This window comes from Aulonocara sp. 'chitande type north' Nkhata Bay, linkage group LG8, assembly GCF_057382095.1.
Source record: "Aulonocara sp. 'chitande type north' Nkhata Bay isolate Kocher_YH1m ecotype deep benthic linkage group LG8, A_spYH_male_GT1.1, whole genome shotgun sequence".
NCBI lineage: Eukaryota > Metazoa > Chordata > Actinopteri > Cichliformes > Cichlidae > Aulonocara > Aulonocara sp. 'chitande type north' Nkhata Bay.
The window spans coordinates 4,751,364-4,770,447 of record NC_141351.1 but is presented as its reverse complement, the minus strand read 5'-3'; the positions used below and the strand labels follow the sequence as shown (position 1 = coordinate 4,770,447).

Sequence of the window (19,084 nt, the reverse complement as noted above, 5' to 3'; positions counted from 1 at the left end):
GAGCAGGTGAGAGGAGGGAGGCAGGACAAAAGATAAATGTCATCCTTATTCAAGTTAGAGTATACACTGCCTTAGTACTTAGTACAGCCCTCAATACAACCTCCATCTCAAACACGCTGTCTTAGTTAAGGATAGACATTGGAGGTTATGAGTTTTATCAGTGGCTACCGGGTTCTGAGGTCAATCAGTAGCTAAAGTACTACCCAAAAGCATTTGTTGGCACACTTAAAAGAGTAAAATACAGAAAATTAAAAGTATCTTAGAAAAGAGGCTGGATGATGCTCCACCCCTGAAACATTTCCTGCATACACTACAAGAATGTAGCTCAGCTCGAATGCAGATCCACAATCCAGTGGACATTTGGCTTTAGGTTTACTTTAATGATTTTAAGTGCATCTAAAGGAGATCTAAAAACCCTGCTGAAATTTTGCCCAAGGGTCTGTCAAACAGGAGGGAAAAACTCTTAGAATTAACAGGACATAAACAATTCCCTGTCCAAAAACAACTCAAAGACCAAGTTTCCCTCTTTATTTACTCACCTTCCCTTACTCACCATCTCCTTTGTGGGAGGTGGCATTAAAAAGATTAGGATTTTGGCCTGGCAGTTGCTTTTGGACGTGGCCACACTCAAAAACATGAAGGCATACATTTTCGAGGTGGTCTTGTTTTGGGAAATACAGACAAAATAAGGGTCCTTGGTTGTCGGACTGATGGTAAAGAACCCTACAGCACAGCACTATGGGTATCCTGTGACCGTGTGGGTGAGGGCAGGTTGGGTTTGATTGGATATGTGACATATGGTTCTGGAACAAAAAGTGCCTAAAGTTTCTCAGAACCTGGTGATCATGTGAGGGTGTCCTGAGTAAGCTGTGAGGTGGAAGGGATGCCGTGTCGACTACTCTCATGAAAAGGAGGCCTGACAATGAATCTGAAAACAATACGAGGCACTGCTCTGGCTTTGATTCATTGGTGTAATGGCTGCTGGATCGCTTCTCAATGTATCTGAAGGCTCTGTCAGACATTTACAGCTGATTGGAATAGTGGGATAAGGAGTGAATTGATATGGATGGAAGTAAAGGATGAGATGTAGGGATTAAATTGGACTTAAAAGTTTGGAATGGGAATGGCTGTGAAGGGAAGAGCAGGACACGGGACGTAAAAGCAGCTACGATGCATTATAAAGGTCGGACGGAAATAAGTAACACAGTTATGGGGCAGGTGTTTGGGTGGATGCAGTGGCTGCTTTTATGCCCCTATCCTTCATGGTGAATGGTTCAGTAATAAACCTTGAGACTCAGCATCTGCCGGAAAAAAATATGTCAACCGTCATTGTCAAGGACCGGATGTCCATTTTTGATATCCAGCAAACACTGAGTCTAAAAAAAAAAGAAAAAAAAAAGATTGTCAATATGAATAGTTACAGTCAAAAAAAGATTTAAGTGGAATTCCTGAATGCTCTGCTGTCCTGCTTAGAACATCAAAAGAGACAGGAAGCGACACAGTGGTGAGAAAAAGACAAAAACAGCGGAATTCGCATCAGATTTGAGAGCAGCGCAGAGGAACAGCAGAGCAAACTGAAAAGTCCAGAGGAGAAGAGGTAAATAAGAAACATGACATCGTTCAAAATGACAGGGCATGGTAACACCCACTCGTGCCAGCACTCTTTAACACACCCACACTGACACACATTGTGCTGGTTCACATAGTAGACCGACACACCTTTCTGAGTCATACTTGAGCAGGATGGACCAATTGAAATGGGGGACTGAATGGTGAATGCAAGCAATTGGACAGAGTGAGTGGAAGGCGGAATAACAGGGAAAACGGTGAGAACAAGATACAGGACGGATGGGAAGCTTTATAACAGCATAATGACTGCGTTTAACCCTTCTTCCTTTACCTGCATGTGTTTATGGTGAGAGCGACAATATGCACAACAGCAAGATCTTGATTTTAATGTCTTCACCCTTTCTTGGGCGAAGGCTGGACTTGATATTTGATGCCAACTTTTTGAATTTGTCTACACTTTCAGCTAATATTTTGCGTTACAACCATTCATCATACAGCTGTAAATCACACAAAAAGGCATCTCTATAACAGATTTGCAATACTTGCTAAAGACTGATACATACTTTAAGACAAGCTCTAATCTACTTTTAAGAACAGAAAGAAAAAGGTCCCATATCAAACGTCCGAGTAAGCTTTTACAACAACGCACTAAACATTGACAGACTGTGATTCCACTTGTTTTATTTGGCAAAAAGCCAAAATTCTCGCATGTTCCTGAATCAACAAGAATGCTAAAACCCTTCAACACTCATAAATATGTGCGCAAAATCTGAAAAGGGAAAATAAGATTTAAGGTTCTCATTTAAGGTCCTCAGTTTGACTGAGGGATTATCAAGATTGTTACCATCAACGACTACAATCCATTTACTCTGTTTTAGTTTGCAAGAAACGTTTTTCTAATAGGTTTTGGTTCATGAAAACTTGACAAATTTAACATTAACGACCAATCAGTGACATTTCTATCAGGTTCACACAACCTTGCTAAGCTAATATACTAAACAAAGTTGGTGAAGATGGTATATGATACATATTATATTACACTGTATTTAAGCTTTGAGTTAATCATCCTGATTACATCACTAAAAATCAAGGACCACACTGGGCTCTTTTTGGTGCTAAAAAAAAAAATTAAAATTATTAGTGCTGTCAGAGTTAATCTCGTTAAAATGGCATTAACGGCATAACCGCATTAACACGGCAAATCTCCGGTAGCGAGTTAACACGGATCAACCCGTGAGTGGGGCTGCACGGCGCTAATGCGTTAACGAGCTAACCGTGCTAACGAGCTAACTGCGCTAACGAGCTAACCGCGCTAACGCGTTGACACCGTGCAGCCCCACGCACGGGGTGATCTGCATTAACTCGCTAATGGAGACTTTCCGCGTCAATGCGGTTATGGCATTAACGTGGGGTTGCACAGCGCTAACGCGTAAATGAGCTAACTGCGCTAATGCGTCGACACCGTGCAGCTCCACACATGGGGTGATCTGCGTTAACTTGTTAAAGGAGATTTGCCGCGTTAATGCAGTTATGGCGTTAACGTCATTTTAACGAGATTATGTAATTAAGTATTTTGGGGGGGGGGGGGGGGGGGTTACAGCTGGCCTTATTGTATTGTAAGTATTTTGCAAGTTTCCTCCTTAGCACACACAATTTGGGGAGACGAATATTTAAATGAATCATAAATGAGTTTGCAGCAGGTAATTTACAGAAAAATTGTGTTAAAATAATAATGCAAGAAAAAAAAACAGCCAGAAGGATTTGTTATCAGATCAAGCATGTAATAACTGCAGATGGGTAACTCAAAGCTATGAGTGCTGTGCCAAGGCTAGCTTTACCCCGCAGCTCTTTACTGAGTCTTGACACTGAATATCTGTGCTGCTTTTGATAGACTGCACTGGTCTTTGCATTGTTAGCAGATCACCCGCAGAACTCAAGCAGTTATGCTAACTTGCCCCACTTAGTACAATAAATCAGAAAAGGTAGTGAATATTTTACCACCAAGTAGCCCATAACTACACAAAAGTGGAAAAATGTCACAAATATATTTCGTCAAATGATGTTGTTTGACCCGGACAAACATAACAATGAGCACGTGCAGCTCATGACACAGCTTTTGGCGTTCCAACTGAGTGTTTCTTCTTGACTAAACCACACACACACAATGGTTAAGATACAGCTTTTAGTTATGGCCCTCTGCATAAATAACTCTGCCCAGGAGAAATAAGAAAGAAAAAAAAATCTGCCTCATGTCTCTTTCATCACTACATTTCGGTGCAGCAGGGCAGCGCTACAATATTAGGCTGTCTGCCCACTCTGCTCCATGCTGCTCTCTTTTTGACATTTCTGCAGATGAAATATTCATGGAGAAAGTTTCCAACATGAAACATTCATAGTGAGTGTTGTTGGCGCATCCCCCCCCGGAGCTCCCACAAATTACTTGCAGCTTTTCAGTCAACCTATGTAATTACAACATGCTCTGTCAGAACAGTTGAAGCATTTATTAAAGTTAAAACGCTGCCTTCTGTGCAAATGAATGAACTTCATTAGTAGTTCGATGCTTTTTGATTTTTGAGTCTGCATTCTCGCTTTTTTCAGTACATATCAATCATCCCTCATTCACACCACCACAAGCAGAGATTAATGAATATATGCAATATTGCACCAAAACAAATTAGCTTCATTCACTGCATCCTGGATAAGGTAACTTCAAAACATATTATTACAGTTTAGGTTACTGTTCTAGGTAACACAGCGTCCAGTTGCTGCTAACCGCCAAAAGTTATGAAAGATTCATCGCATTTAACACTTCACTAAACACTGCTACTTACACCTTGTGGCATCAAACTTTTACACCCCTGGGATTTCTTGCCAAGATATATAACTGTCTCTCACTTCCTTCCCCCACATCCTGCTCCCCTCTGAGACTTTTTTTTGTTGCCTCTCTTCCTTCTCCCATTCACCCTCTCCCTAAAGTGCTGCAGTTATTAATTACATTTCTACAGCGATGGAATAGAAAGAAAGAAAGAAAGAGGGGCGATGTGAAACTTCTGTTCGATTCATCTCTGTTAGTGCTGACCCAGATACAGCTATGGATTGGCACCGGCTGGCTTTGTGTGGCTCCTTGTGTATATGTGTATGCGCGCCAAGCTAATAGATGAAGAAAGCTATTCATGGAATGTCAAGCTGCTTTGTGTATCCACGCTAATGTTTTTTGGATGTCACAGTGTATGTTTTTGGTGCCAGGGAAACCAACGTGAGAGGGGATGATCCCATTATCCTTGTGTTCTTGTTAACTGCTGGACGTGTGTCGACAGCAAAGATTAGCAGCGTGGCATAAGAATAAACTACCCAACTTAAGATGGTGAAGTTTTATAACTCGACATGAAGAATACAACAGTCATATTGTCCACATCAACCACCTGCGCAGTTATCTGCAGCGCTGTGGGCACACTTTTTGCAAATAGAGAAACCGTTATATATGTGGGGAAGCAATGAAGCCCTGTCAAGTTTTCCCTTGAGTTTAAAAACTTCCTCTGTGTGATGCTAAGCAAAATGTGTCTTTATAGTTGGTGTCAGAAGTTTAAAAAGCTGGAAAACTTTGTGAACCTCGATATACATTTACATGCATTTGGAGCTCAGTGAAAAAAAGCCTAAGAACTCATTAGAGCAGCGGTCCCCAACTTTTTTTGCGCCACGTACTGGTTTATGTCTGACAATAAAGACACCGGCCTTTAAGGTGTCACGGATAAATACAACAGAATACAACCAGTACCGGTACAAAAAAAAGAAGATTTATTTATAACACACAGGAAAAGACCCACGGAAACCGAGTTAACGATAGAAACGCTAAAAAAAATAACAATAACGATTGGTCCGGTACCAAATGACTCACGGACCGGTACCGCTCCATGGCCCGGGGTTTAGGGACCGCTGCAGTAGAGCATACTAATTGTTTTGTTTTTTTATCACTTATTAGTATGTGACTTGAATTTATAAAAAAAAATAAACATGAAATTCATTAATCTACATGGGGAAATATGAGCTTATTATAGGGATGTACGAGTGTTCACTATCCCGTCTTTAAGCGATGACGTGATGAACCCTGCTTACGGGCCCAAACTACCCTGCGTTTAATAAGGCTGTTGTGCTTTTAACATGTTTTAATACTTTGTATCTTGTTCTATTTAATCTCAAAAAGCCCCTAAAAACAGTCAGTGATCACTGTGGGCCTCTCTCGGTTTTTATTACCGCTGTTCATTTTAAAGCTCAGTTATTAAAACCCTACGATGTAACTATAGCCCAGCGCATGCAGCAGTATATTAATGATTAACCTTGTATTGTGGATGCATTATCTCAGTTGTTCTCCTGACTAAAGTTTGGTTTACAGCATCCTGCCATGTGATTGCATTTGTCCTTAACCATCGGGAACGTTAACTTTTATCGAGTGGAAAAAAGTTAGCGTTCATCCGCCAGTTTCACTGTTTATATTATGTTTCTTGTCTTCATTTATGTTGGAAGTGATAGCAGAGCTGTACGTCTTAATTTGTTTCATAAATCCCTCAGTCAGAACATGGTGTGTTTCATTTAGATGGAAACTAGCGAGCTTACTTCCTGCTAACTTCTAACTCTGTTAAATTTAATAAATTCCATTTTCATGGATGCCTGGATGTTAAACTTAATTGTTACACCTGGTAGAGCAGAACGCTGATCATTTTATTAAAGATGATGGAATTTAGACAGTTTTTCAACTCAGTTATCCCGCAGTGATCTTTTGACTTTGGGACCTGCAGCGGAGTTTGGGCCCAGACATAGCTAATGACGTCAGATTTAAAGACTGGATAAGGACAAAACTACTGGGCCATCAACACATCACACCCACAGGAGCTGCTTAACCATGGAAAACCATGCAGTGAAGCTCCTGTTTTTATGCTGATGTTAACACAGTTGATTGAGGAACAACAAGGTTATTATGGTTAAGTAACACAAAACTAAAAATTACAACTAGATATGAACTTTTTTTTCGTTAACTAAAATAAAAACTAGATTTACTAAGGCAATCTGCTGCTAATGACATTGCATTTAGTTCACAGGATATATTAATAATAATATTAATCTGCCATGTTCCACAACACAAAGGTTAGTGGATAAACAGCATGAAAGTGTTGTTGTTGGGCTCAGAGTAGGAGGCTGATTTACAGAAAAGTATCAGCTGGCAATCCGCTCTTAAATATGCCAGTTTCCACAGCAACGTGAGACCACCAACAGAGATGGAAACGGCTCAAAACATATGTGGTCAGTGTTAAAATCATGCAATCCTATATCAAAAAGATAAAGTTACAAAAAGGGACAGCTGTTAAACCTAACAGATAAACAGCAGAGAGTCAATGTGAAGGTATACAGATAGCCATGTTTGTGTGCGACTGTTTGCAGTATTCTGGGTTTATATTACGCTGTCCTGCACTTGTATTTCTTGATCAGCTCACTGTTTGGGGTGAGATGTGATGACAAGTGTGTTATGATAGAGTGAATTCATGTGGGGGCTGACCCAGCCAGAGCTGCTTGGGATACAGCGCGATCTGTTTGCCGTGTTTGGGAAGCCGAGGGCCATCTGTTAACACGACAGAACCATGGTTCCCTCAGACTTGACTTATAGCCGGAGTATGGTGTGCGCACACACACACACGAACGCACAAACACATACACATTAAAAGTACGACTTTAAATTCTAGTCATAAACAGTTAGCATGTCATCACCTTACAAATTCACAACACATTCACCTTCAAATATTCAAATGTACTGCAGCTTTCAAAGCTTTTCTCTAAACCGTGCTTGTTACTTTCCTCTCTGCTCCCAATTACAACTTTTATTCTCTGTTTAGCCTTTTGGTCCATATTATGTATATGTAAACACACTCAAATAATGATAGAAGCAGATACTACAACAGAACAAGAAAATTATTGTTTTATTAAAGATATCCGTGTTTTACAAACTTACTGTGGATTTTACAATGATGCCTCTATAAGGATACATCTCTTTTTTTCATTACTCTTATTTCAGCCATCATTACAGTTTGGTACATCACTTTTATATCACTTTAATTAATATTTTTTCAAGATGTCCAAGACTTTTAGCACCTCTGGTATCAGTTTAAACATCCTGTTTTAAAAGCCACCCGAAAGCCATGACAACAATACCCCATCATCCTTAAGACTGAGGGGTAAAAACTAGGGGTTCGTATCGATATTGAACCGTTCGATACAGTGCTTTCGGTTCGGTACGCATATGTATCGAACAATACAAAATTTTTAATTTATTTTATCAACTTTTCTTCTGACGATGCTGTCTGTGTTGAGAGCTCAGTGGATCTGCGTTCGACTACTCCACCTAGGCTGCACTGTCGAGCGCAGATCCACTGAGTGCAGCTCAAGCTAGCAAGACAGGAGCTAAGCTCATTGCAACATGGCAAATTGAACCTCCCCCACCCTCATTCAGATCTGGCCTTTGGAACTATTTTGGTTTTCATGTGACGTATGACCCTGAAGGTAAGCGCGTCATGGACAAAAGTAAAACAGTATGTCGGATGTGCCACACAATGCTCAATTACATGGGTGGGAACTAGTGTGTTAGCGCAGTTAGCTCGTTAACAGAGATTTGCCGTGTTGTGGCGTTAATGTCATTTTAACGAGATTAACCTGACAGCACTAATGGAAACACAACGAATGTGACTGCACATTTACGCCGACATCATCCTAGTGCAGAGACAAGTGGAAGCAAACAAAAACAACAAGCACGCATGCTACAAACTTTACCCGAGTCATTTAGACAGCCGTTAGCACATGATTCTCCTTATGGGGACCTGATATGTTTAATATGCTGCTGAGAATATAGCCCAGAAGAAGCGTATTATATAGCTTTTATTTTGGAAAGAGACATTTCTCTGTAATAAACTCTCTTTTCCAAAGATGAGTGATTTCTCGATCAGATAGATTTATTTTTTACTATTATTTTGTTGTTTCAGCAACATTACATTTAAAAACTGTACATTTTGAGTTAAAATATATATTTATAATTTTAATAAATGACAAATTAAAAAAGCATGAACATTTTTTTGTATCAAAAAATATCAAACCGTGACACCAAAGTATCGAACCGAACCGAACCGTGAATTTTGTGTATCGTTGCACCCCTAATAAAAACGTCATCAAACTTCATCTAAGAGGAAGCGAATGTCTTGGGCTTTGTTTCATAGTTTCTGTTCTAATTGTTTAGCTTTTACTTTGTAACTCTATGATTTGGTTTGACCGCTTCCTTACAACTTCTGTGCAGTATAAGAAGGTAGCGTTTTGGTTCCTCTGTATAAAATATACATGTATACAACTGTATTACAGCAGTATTTTTGGTAGCTCTATAATATGTACAGTGGTAATGTAGCTGGCTACTTCGAAGTATGGAATACAGATAACGAGCAGATCTGCAGAATTAACCAAGCAGTGCAGTGAAATTATGCTGATTTCCTTTGCAACCCTACAATTTTTTGAAAGTAGAATTCCTCTCAGTTTTAGACTTTCTACACTAATTTGACAACACGATGGGGTCTGGGAACTTGGGCCTTTCTTCTCAGGTCCACAAGCTTCAAATTGTTACTGTAAAAGACATTATAGAGTTTTTTATAGAGTAACTGTGACTACATTTACTTATTATTTATTATTTTCTTCTTTTTTTGGGGTTGTATGGAAGCCCCAAACGCAATTTCATTGTTCTTGACAATGACAATAAATAAATAAATACTAAATACTAAATACTAAATTTAATACTATGGCTGCATAATCACAGCCAACAGCCTATAGACTCAGGCATCAACACTAAGAGCATCATTACCCTGATGCAAGCCGCTGTGTGTCAAAAGATCCAGAACGCTATCACTGTGGTAGCTCCTCGAGAGGGAGGAAGCAGCACGCAGCTATATTTACAATTTGCTGCATACACCATGCAGTGCACTGTAGCTTCACTTGATGTGTCTGCCACAGCCAGCTGACTGTGACTCAACACAACAAGTCAACTCCAACAACAGGGCAGAGTTTCAAGTTTAGCCTTAGGTGTTTCTGCACTCGCTCTCTGCATGTCACAATGCATCGCCACTTCTTCTTCAGCGTGCACCTGTCTGTGCTTACATCACTGCATTATTACAGCCTGATACAGTGTTTGTGTATCTCTGCCACCTCCTCCACCCACGTACATATCTTCTCCTCCTCCCTGCATCATCAGTGGAAATCTTAATGCACCTCAGTGTGGAGTGTGCAGGACACCTCAAATACACATACGCAGTTTTTCTGTGGGACTTTTGTGTTTGTGTCAGTACTGTAATTACCTTTTGGGTAAAACTACCTAAATGTTACAAGACACTGAGGCAAAAAAGGATCAACAGAGAGGCTGTGGGGGTCAGACATTCATCCACACTGAGAGGAGGGAGGGGGGGGGGAGGGGGGGATTTGAGGATGAGATAGCTGCTCCTGCATATTTCACAACCTGTTTTGCAGCCATCTGCTCCCCGACACACTCATATGCACACAAGAATATGAAGCAACACAGCCGGGTCTACCTTCCAGGAACGTGCCGCAAATTAACAGACACCACTCCAGCTTACCTGCTGTAAGTAAACCGAGGCGATGATGGGACCATCGGGATATAGCTAAGCCTACTCACACAAACTCTCATTCACGAGCTTCCATCTTTCATAACAATACCTTTAGCAGATTTCCATGGAAACTACTTGTGACAATTCAGGCAGTGGTCACACCGCCCCAGGATGACCTTTTATGCCCAACAAGAGGCAGCTGCTGTGAACAAACCTGCTGTGGTCTCAGCTAATCACAACTCATACCGATGCGACCTTTGCACACAGTGTTTCCTAGTGAATCGGACATTCTTTTATTCTATTTGAGATCATGATTTAATAACGATGCACACGTGATGAAGTAGAAATAGACCAAAGGAACAGTTTAAACCCTTGAGCGAAACAAGCTGGAGCTGATTTCAGTTTAATAATATAGCAACATCTACACATTCTGATTCTGGATGTCCTAAATGAAGATTTCTAAACTAAGCAAAGATTCAGGGACCAAATAACAGGAATTTCTTGATTGAATCTCTGTGGCCTTTTAATAGAGGCTGGTAAGCCTTAATAGATAATTTTACCTGTACCTTTTTGGTACCAATCTATAGTGACAGCAGTGAGCTGAAGTTACAAGACACAACGCAAGAGAGAGAAATCCAACACATTATTAAAGTTTAACGAATAGTTCTGAGTAATCAAAACTGGTCTTTAGCTTCTTTCCTATTGGTTTTGATAGGTCAGTAACTTTTTTGGTCAGTACCGAATAGGTTTGCCAGAACTTGTTACTAAATGGTAAACGGTGTAAAACAAAAAAGGATCGGTATTATCATCTAGTGTTGTCGCAGCTTGCGGTACTAGAATTTCAAACTTGATGCTGAAATACTCAGTGCAGGTTTTGATACCAGCGGGGGAAACTGAGAAAATTAAAAGACTTTTTTATTAAACATCAAGTTTAGAAAACTTCATGCCCTGTTTATTTGATGTGCTTACTACGGAGCCCTGCAAGGGACATCTCGCAAAAGTCCATCTTTTTTTTTTTCTTCTTTCTCCAACGTCCCTTGCAGGGCTTCACTAAATTCAGTAGGCTGATTTGAAAGTCAAAGTAATAGAAATGTTGCACAGAGCTATTTAAAACTATTTTTCTTACTGCCATTGTTTGTATTGACAATATATAGGCATACAGGGAATGATATATGACCTCTCCTCAAGGTCAAATTAGGTCAAACCTTCATTAAAATGTCTTTTATCTTTAAAATTCTGCTTAAAATCCAGCTGCCTTTGTTTGTATTGGCAAAATGTAGGAAAAGATCTGGTATATGGGGATTCTTAACATCACATTATAGTTTACAGCTAAGATCAGGTCACATTTGACCTCTGACCTCACTTTTACATTTCACATCTACCTTTCTTTCAAGTCGACCCCAAAATGTGTTCTATCTTTAAATAAAGTATGAAGAGAAAGAGAATGAGCTGCCTAGTTAGAAATATACTGTTGATATATTATATCAAGCTCAAGTTATTCATGTTGTCACAGTCCGGGGTCGTATGACCCAGCGCTTTGTGTTTTCTTGTATTTTGATATTCATTGTTTATAGTTAGTACTTTTAGATCCTGGGTTCCTTAGTTGTAGTTATTCATTGTTTAGCAGGTCTCCTTTGGGTCATCTTCCCATGTGTTACAGTTCCCCTTGTGGTTTATTGTGTCTTATCTGTCATGTTTCTGGTCTGCCTGGTTAATGCTGTCATGCCTGTGTCTTGTCATGTTTTCCTGTTTATTTTGAAAGTCCAGTTTCCATGTCTTTGTGTTTTAGTTTACATTTCCTGTGCATCATTATGTTCATCCTAGTCAGCTGTGTCTCCACTTCCCCTGATCACCTCATGTGTGTATTTAAGTCATGTGTCTCTTACTGTTCATTGTCGGGACGTCTGCCAATTTCCCTCATATCATCTAGTCCCAGTCACAGTCTGAGTCATACTCATAGTTTTACCTTTTGTTATCATAGTCAGTTATAGTTTCTCATAGTTATTCTTGGTGTTTCATAGTTTCATGTTTTCAGCTGAAATAAAGGCTCGCCTTCTGTTTGCAAACCAGCTCCTTCCTCCAGTGTCTGCTTTCGGGTCCGCTCTAACAAACACACCGGCACATCTCGCCGTGACACATCTCCAGTTATTTACAAATCAGTACCTATTATCCGTGACCTACTCCTACATAATGCTGGTGTCATCAAAGTAAGCATCTGTCACGCTACGCTTATCTGAGTTTAGCTGCACTAAACCAAGAAAACAAAAGATTGCTGAGATCTCAAAGTCAAAGTAGAGCTGCTTATAGATTCTTGGCTGGTTTTACTAACTTCATGACTCCACTTACCAGCTGATCACTTTCATTCAGAGTGAAATATCGAACAAAGTGTTTACAGTCTTGTTTGAATCAAAGATGATGAATGACTAGCGAGTGTGGTAGCGACTTTTCGTCCAGAGCCACCGACAGCTCAATTTTACTTACTTAAACTTCTATGTTAACGTTTGTTTACTATAGTGATGTCGAGAAGTTTCCTCCAGTACCACCTTGAGGTTTGTGTTTCAATCAAACAGTAAACTAAATAATATAAATGTCAAATACTGCGTTTATCGAATCTACGTATGTTAGCATGCTGACAATAAGAGTTAGCTTAAAGCACAGCTATGCTAAAGTATACTTCTATGCCCATTACAACATTTATGTTCTCAGTTTGCAACACTTTTTTCTAAAAATGTCACCACGCTTTCAAATGACAAAATGGCTTTGGTGCTGAGAAAAAATATTATTGTAACTAAAAGAAAAGAGCATCATAAGCATATACTGAGAGAATTACACCACGTCTGTCTGGAAAACACTAAAGGAAACTCTGGAATTCTTATGTGGAAACATCTTTTTCCCTTCTCTCCCTCTCGCCACCTGAGTTTCCCTACTAATTAAATTTTACACCAAAGTCTTCCTTTCTTGTGGTGTTGGTGGTGCAGCAGCAGCGGTGCGGTGCTGTGAACAGTGGATGGATCACGAGCGGTGTGGAAGAGCTGTGAAAGACAAAGGCACGACAGAGAAAACAGGTAACAGCATGTCCAGCGGACTGAGAGCTGATGGGAGAGAGGCAGGGGGGCGGGGACGCAAGATGGGGCCCTACCTCCCGTGATCATTGAACTTATTAACCCTAGCCACCGTTAATGGGTGGTCGTGGTCGGTGGCGGTGTGGGGTTTTAAAAAGGGACACACAGAACATGCTGGAAACTCTGTACCTTTCAGTGTGCCGTCAGAGAGGGCCCAACTCACCCCCGGAACCAATAAATCTAGAGGAATGAGAGCGTGTTAGTCAGGCAGAGGCCGAAGAAAGCGAGAAAGGAAAGATGGCTGAAAGTTAGAGACAGAAGAGAGTCAAAGAGATAGAAAGAGGGAAAGAGGGATGGAGTAAGGCTTAGAAGGTAGCGATGAAAGGTTAAGCTGGTTTGTGTGCCTATGGTTATTTTCGTCTTTCCAGAGATTCTGAGTCCAGTTCTTTGGATGAAAAACGTTCACATGTCACAAACCAAAGGTTTCAAAAACACCCGCTTTACAAATTGTCGAGTTACAACTGCAACTGTTATGAGCAACTTTTCATTTTCGTATTGCCGTTTTACTAAGGAATCAACTGCCCTTTAGCCACCCTAAAGACCAAAACAAAAAAGCATCCTGGCAAAAAATACTGAGCCAGAAATTAAGAAGAGAACCGTTTCAATGAAAAAAAATCAGAGAAGGAGAAAAAAAAAGCAGGGAAAGAAACTCAGAGATGTAGAAGAAGACGAGTTAAAAGGGCCTCTTGACATATACTGTGTGTACACGTAGACTGTGTGTGACAGGGTCGGGGGTGAGTTTCTTGATTGGATGAGATAGCCTTGGCGGACACCTCCTGTAAAAGCAAGATCAATTTCCATCTGTATTTCTCAAGAGCTCGACGGAAACATTCCGGTTATCAAATAAAATTATATATATATAAAAGAAATGAAAAGGTTTGGGTTTTTTGCCTTTTGGCTTAAAAAAAAAAGTGTCCACTGCTCCTTGTACAAAATATAGACATATATATATAAAAAAGTGCCTTTGGAATAGATTCGGCAAAATACTGTACAGGCATGAGTATAGGCCTCAAATTCCCAAGAAGGGTAATGCTAGCAGAAGCTAGCACTGTTTTGTGGGGTGTAGGAGGCAGTGGAAAGTATTAAAATAGGTAAAAAAAAAAAAAAAAAAAAGCAGTTTGTCATCAACTCCTATACAGCCGGAGGTGAGGGTGGGACAGGCGTGAAATTAGCTCTAACTCCTTCGCAAATCTCACAAGCTACAGCTGAAACTCTTCCTCCTTTTCTTCCAGATTTTGGTCTATCCCTGCTCCTCCGGCTGTACTAAACCGCATGCAGAAGAGAGGAAGGGAGGGGGGGTCATCTCCTTTTCGGGCCACGGTGATGAAATCATTGACTCCCCCTCCCTCTAGCTCTGTATACCCACCACCATGCAAGCCCCATCTGTCAGCACTCACTGGGCATGCTCCAAGGGGCCATCCCAAGCACGGTGTCTACGGTAGACCAGGCAAGTTAAGGGAGGAGGGAAAGGGTGGCGGCTAACTCCAGCGGTCATCAGTCCTAATTCTGCGAGCCTGCCGATTGTGGGAGCTTTTCTTAACATCCAGCTTGATTAATTATTGCTGGGGTCGAAGAAAAGCCTCCACAGCCTGCAGCAGACTCAACAGAGCCAGAGCAGGTGACCACCAGACTGGGTTAAGAATTCTTTCCATTTTACTCACGGTAAAAGGGAAAGAGGATGGTCGAAGGAAAGGGAGTTCTACCGCAGAGTAGCAACTATATTTGATACTAGCTCACTAATTGCGTTTTTCCGTATTCGGCCAAATCAAATTAAAAAGCAAAAAGGAAAAAAAAAGGCTCAAGCTCGAATCAAGCAGGACTCAGAAAGATGTGGAAAGACTACCGACCAGCCAGCTCCTTCTCCTTACTCCGTCTCTTTTTCTCCATGCGTTTCAGTCTCTTCTCCTCCCTGCGTTTGGCCTCCTCGGCCTCCTGGTGGCGCCGGCATTTATGGAAGTTCTCCACCACCACGCCTACAAACATGTTGAGCACGAAGAAGGCGACGATCAGGAGGAAGGAGATGAAGTAGAGCAACATCCATGGGTTGTAGTTCATTATAGGCTGAAAAACAACAGAAAAATCAGGAAGGACGTTAATTCAGGCTGGCTGCAAACCCGGGTCAGACACAATCAGGTTAGATCAGCTGATGTTGATGCCCGCCCACGTCAGCTGATGGCCCAGGTAATCGAACTAGCAAAGCTGCTTTACCTTACTCACAAGTGCTTTGTAGCTGCAACCTGCTTTGCAACCTCCTCCTTTCATACTGTATCTGACGTCTTCAGTGTCTTATTCTATTGTCATTGCTGCCTGCTCTGTTCTGTGCAGGGCTCTTGCTGCAGACGGAAACATCAATCTTCTTTTAGCTCTATGTGGAGGATTTTTTTTTTTTACATTAAGAAGTCTTCATCACTCATTCTAAGTAATGACTGCCTGCCAGGTACGGCTGTATTAGACGAAATCCAGAAATTATATTGAACAGCCAAGGGACTTGCCAACATTTTGTGTGCGCAATTTAACATTTACCTGTTGGTCAACTCCCACAGCATCAAGCCCATCGTACATAATGTCGACCCATCCATCTTTTGACGCCAGCACAAAGAGAGACATCAAGGCCTGAGAAAGGATGACAGGGTTGAAACGTAAACACGGACTAAAGTTAAAAATCGTTGAAAAACGTGATCAGCATCATCAGTTTTTTTTATTCATGCATCTGTCCATCAGGAATCTTGACATTTCGAATGTCTTACTTGTCCTAGGTTGTCAAAGTTGTACTTGTGTCTGACCCACTTATAGCTGGCTTGCAAGCAGTCTGACTTATTGGTGATGTTCCTTGCATCCTCTCCTTGACAAATGAAGAATTTTCCCTTGAAAAGCTGAGGAGAAAACACACACACACATACATTTGAACCACCACAAAAACACTGTTAAGTTTGTATGGCTTATAGGTGACCCTGCTGTGATTGGACTCCAGGTTTTGAAAGCTTTAGTTCAACCCTGAGAGTATGTGTTTCATATTACACGATTTAGGGTGATATGGGACTTTGCAAAGTGTGTATGCTCTTTACTGAAGCTATAAAAAGCTCCAAAAGCACATCGACACTGAGCGACAACATATGGATCGGTAGCGTTGGGAACACTGGAGGTTGAATTCTGCACTTCATGAGTGAATATTCCAACTGCTGCCTCATGGTGTCATAACAGCCATTAACCCTTTATGACCTTACTTTACTTGGACAGATGGTTAAAGGACATTAATGTCCTGATGGCAGACAAACAGGAGTTGGAACTACACCAAGGCCACAGAGCTTGTTGGTATGGATTGATCCTTGGGCTGTTAGCCATGAAAACTCATTGCGGCCACATAAGCATACATAAGCGTCCAGGCCTATGAGTTATAAGTCGGACAGTGCATAAAAAAATAGCTGTTTTTCTGATAGCCCTTCCAGATGTACATACACCCAAGATGGTTCGGGAGAGGGTGGAGACCTGCGCGAGCATTCAATCACATGTCAAATTGCTCAAGCAGGCTTACAGAGTCTTCTCATTAGGTCTGTGCGTATACTCTCCATTTCCCCCTCCCCTCTCACCTGTACTCCCAGGATGCCAAAGATAATGAAGAAGGCACAGCAGATGACCACGATGTTGCCGATGGGCTTCAGGGACGACATCAGGGTCTCTACCACCAGCTTCAGGCCCGGGGCTCTGCTGATCACGCTGGAACATGGCACACAATGAGGCATTAATGCACTATGTGTGTGTGGGGGTTTGTGCAGGACACTCTTAGGTCAGTTACTGTGCAGCTCACACCAGATGGAGAATGGATGCCTGCAGCGATCCAACCCGCAACCTCATCATGCCCCCTACCCCCAGGCCTTCACTTCAGGCACTTTTAGACACGCACGCAGCCCCTCCCTCCATCGCAGTTTGTTTATTTGCTGTGTCTCTCATTTGCTCCCTCTTTTCTTTTCTTTAAAAACACATCTCTTTGCTTATTGCAGTCAAAGAAACAGAGTCTTCTAATTAAGCTACTGGACTGATGAGGATGGTTCATTAGCACCAGCAGGGCACCTGGCACTGCACTGCACAGCAGCTGTGCTTCTCTGACAGGGAGAAACTCAATACACAGATACTACACGGAACCTAACGGGTAACGCGCTCGCCTGCACGGGCTTTCTCTTCAAGCAAGCACTAAACATATGAGGTGATCAGGTGATTAAAAAACAAACTGCCACACAGTTTCTCAGCAGCCAAAGCCGCTGAGGCGATAATCTTCTCTGCCACTGTCTATTTGTCTTTGTCTACACTGTATGTTTTTCTCCAGGCTGACAATTGAGTGATAGAACAGTCGATAGCACATTAAGAGAAGACATGAGATAATAAGGAGCCAAGACTGACCAAGGTCGCAGTGATCAATAGCCCTGATCAGAGAATTACAAGTCAGTGGCTGCCCTTTTTTTCCTGCCTGCACTTCACTGCTTTTTGCTATTTTAACTATTTGTTTATTGAATGTTTCAACCATTTGTGTGTGTATGTGCCATTTGGTCTAAAGTTAGGGAAGACAGGTGTAGCTATTAGATGTGGTATAAGGCTTAACCTCAGCTACTTCACTAAACTGAACTTCTCCATTCGTTTTCTATTATCAGCGCCTCTTGGAGTATATTTCTAATCTGACAAAATAAGAAGGCATGATTTGTATTAAAGACTACCCAGCAGGCTTGTGCTTCATTTTCACCGAGTTAAACAGTATATCTGTGAGTTACAACTATAAAGATTATGGCTATAGCATGCTAAAGAAACTTGTTTGCATTAGCACCTTTGTGCTCCACACTGTAGTCTAAACATGGCTGCGTCTGGATGCAAATAAACAAACATGGCAACAACCAAATGTTGAAGCTTCAACATGTGAGTACAGAAACCAATCGATGTCACAGCCTCAAAACATGTCAGAGGAGATTGCTTTAATCAGCGTAGACATATTTATTGCCAGTATTCACAGCAGATTCTTTCTTTAGGCAAACAGGAAATGGGACGTGTTGTCTAAAAAAGGTTAATCTAGCAGAGCGAGGGATCTCAAATCTGAGAATCTCTTTAAGAATCTCTTTGCAATGTTTGAATTTTTACATGTTATTGGCTATAACTTTGCATCTAGGGCAAAAATTTGAAATTGATTTATTTGTCTTTGGTGTCTTTCTGGTGTAAATAGACACTGTTGTTAAAAGTGAAAAACCTTGTGGTGGCTGGTAGTGCTCCCTCACATTGTGGTTTCCACTCACCATCTTCAAAAGAACACCCCAGGTCCTGTTCACATTTGGTCTTAATATTTAGTGGTTCAGTCTCTGTGAGAGTCCAAAATACTGTAATGTGCTCAGGACCAAAGTGGCTCCAATGTGTTTGACTCACTGCCATAATAGGCTGAGGCTCCACATCTGGCCTATAGAGGGCACTAGTACTCAAGGAGTGCAACTGTGAATGTCTCCAGGGAGTCATTCTCCTGTTCTTTGACAGCATGTTTGCATTCAGTCCCTTGGCAATGACACTGATCAAAGTCCAGTTTCAGTCTGTAGTCATTTCTGGTAAAAAAAAAAAAAAAAAAAAAAAAGACCAAATGACGTCCAGGTTTTACTCATATTTCTTTTCATGGTGGATTTTAAAGCATTTGATTAAACTTATTCCATTTACCTACTTAAATTTACCAAGTGACTTTATTAACTTTTTACTACAGTTTTACTAAACTGAATAGGACACAGAGCAATG

General features: G+C 41.1%; 1 protein-coding gene across 13 annotated transcripts in view; it reads right to left on the bottom strand.

Moving 5' to 3' along the window:
- cacna1g (calcium channel, voltage-dependent, T type, alpha 1G subunit) overlaps window positions 1-19,084 on the bottom strand; it is a 208,763-nt gene that overhangs the window by 40,200 nt on the left and 149,479 nt on the right. For 8 of the 13 annotated variants that reach the window (XM_086302859.1, XM_086302856.1, XM_086302857.1 and 5 more), the window contains 5 exons: window positions 16,918-17,044; window positions 16,078-16,203; window positions 15,854-15,943; window positions 15,199-15,391; window positions 13,460-13,510 (listed from right to left, as the gene is read on the bottom strand). In XM_086302859.1, the coding sequence (XP_086158985.1) occupies window positions 13,460-13,510; window positions 15,199-15,391; window positions 15,854-15,943; window positions 16,078-16,203; window positions 16,918-17,044 (587 nt within the window). Of the gene's footprint in view, window positions 1-13,459; window positions 13,511-15,177; window positions 15,392-15,853; window positions 15,944-16,077; window positions 16,204-16,917; window positions 17,045-19,084 lie in introns of all 13 variants that reach the window. The other 5 variants (XM_086302851.1, XM_086302852.1, XM_086302858.1 and 2 more) reach the window with 2 other exon arrangements.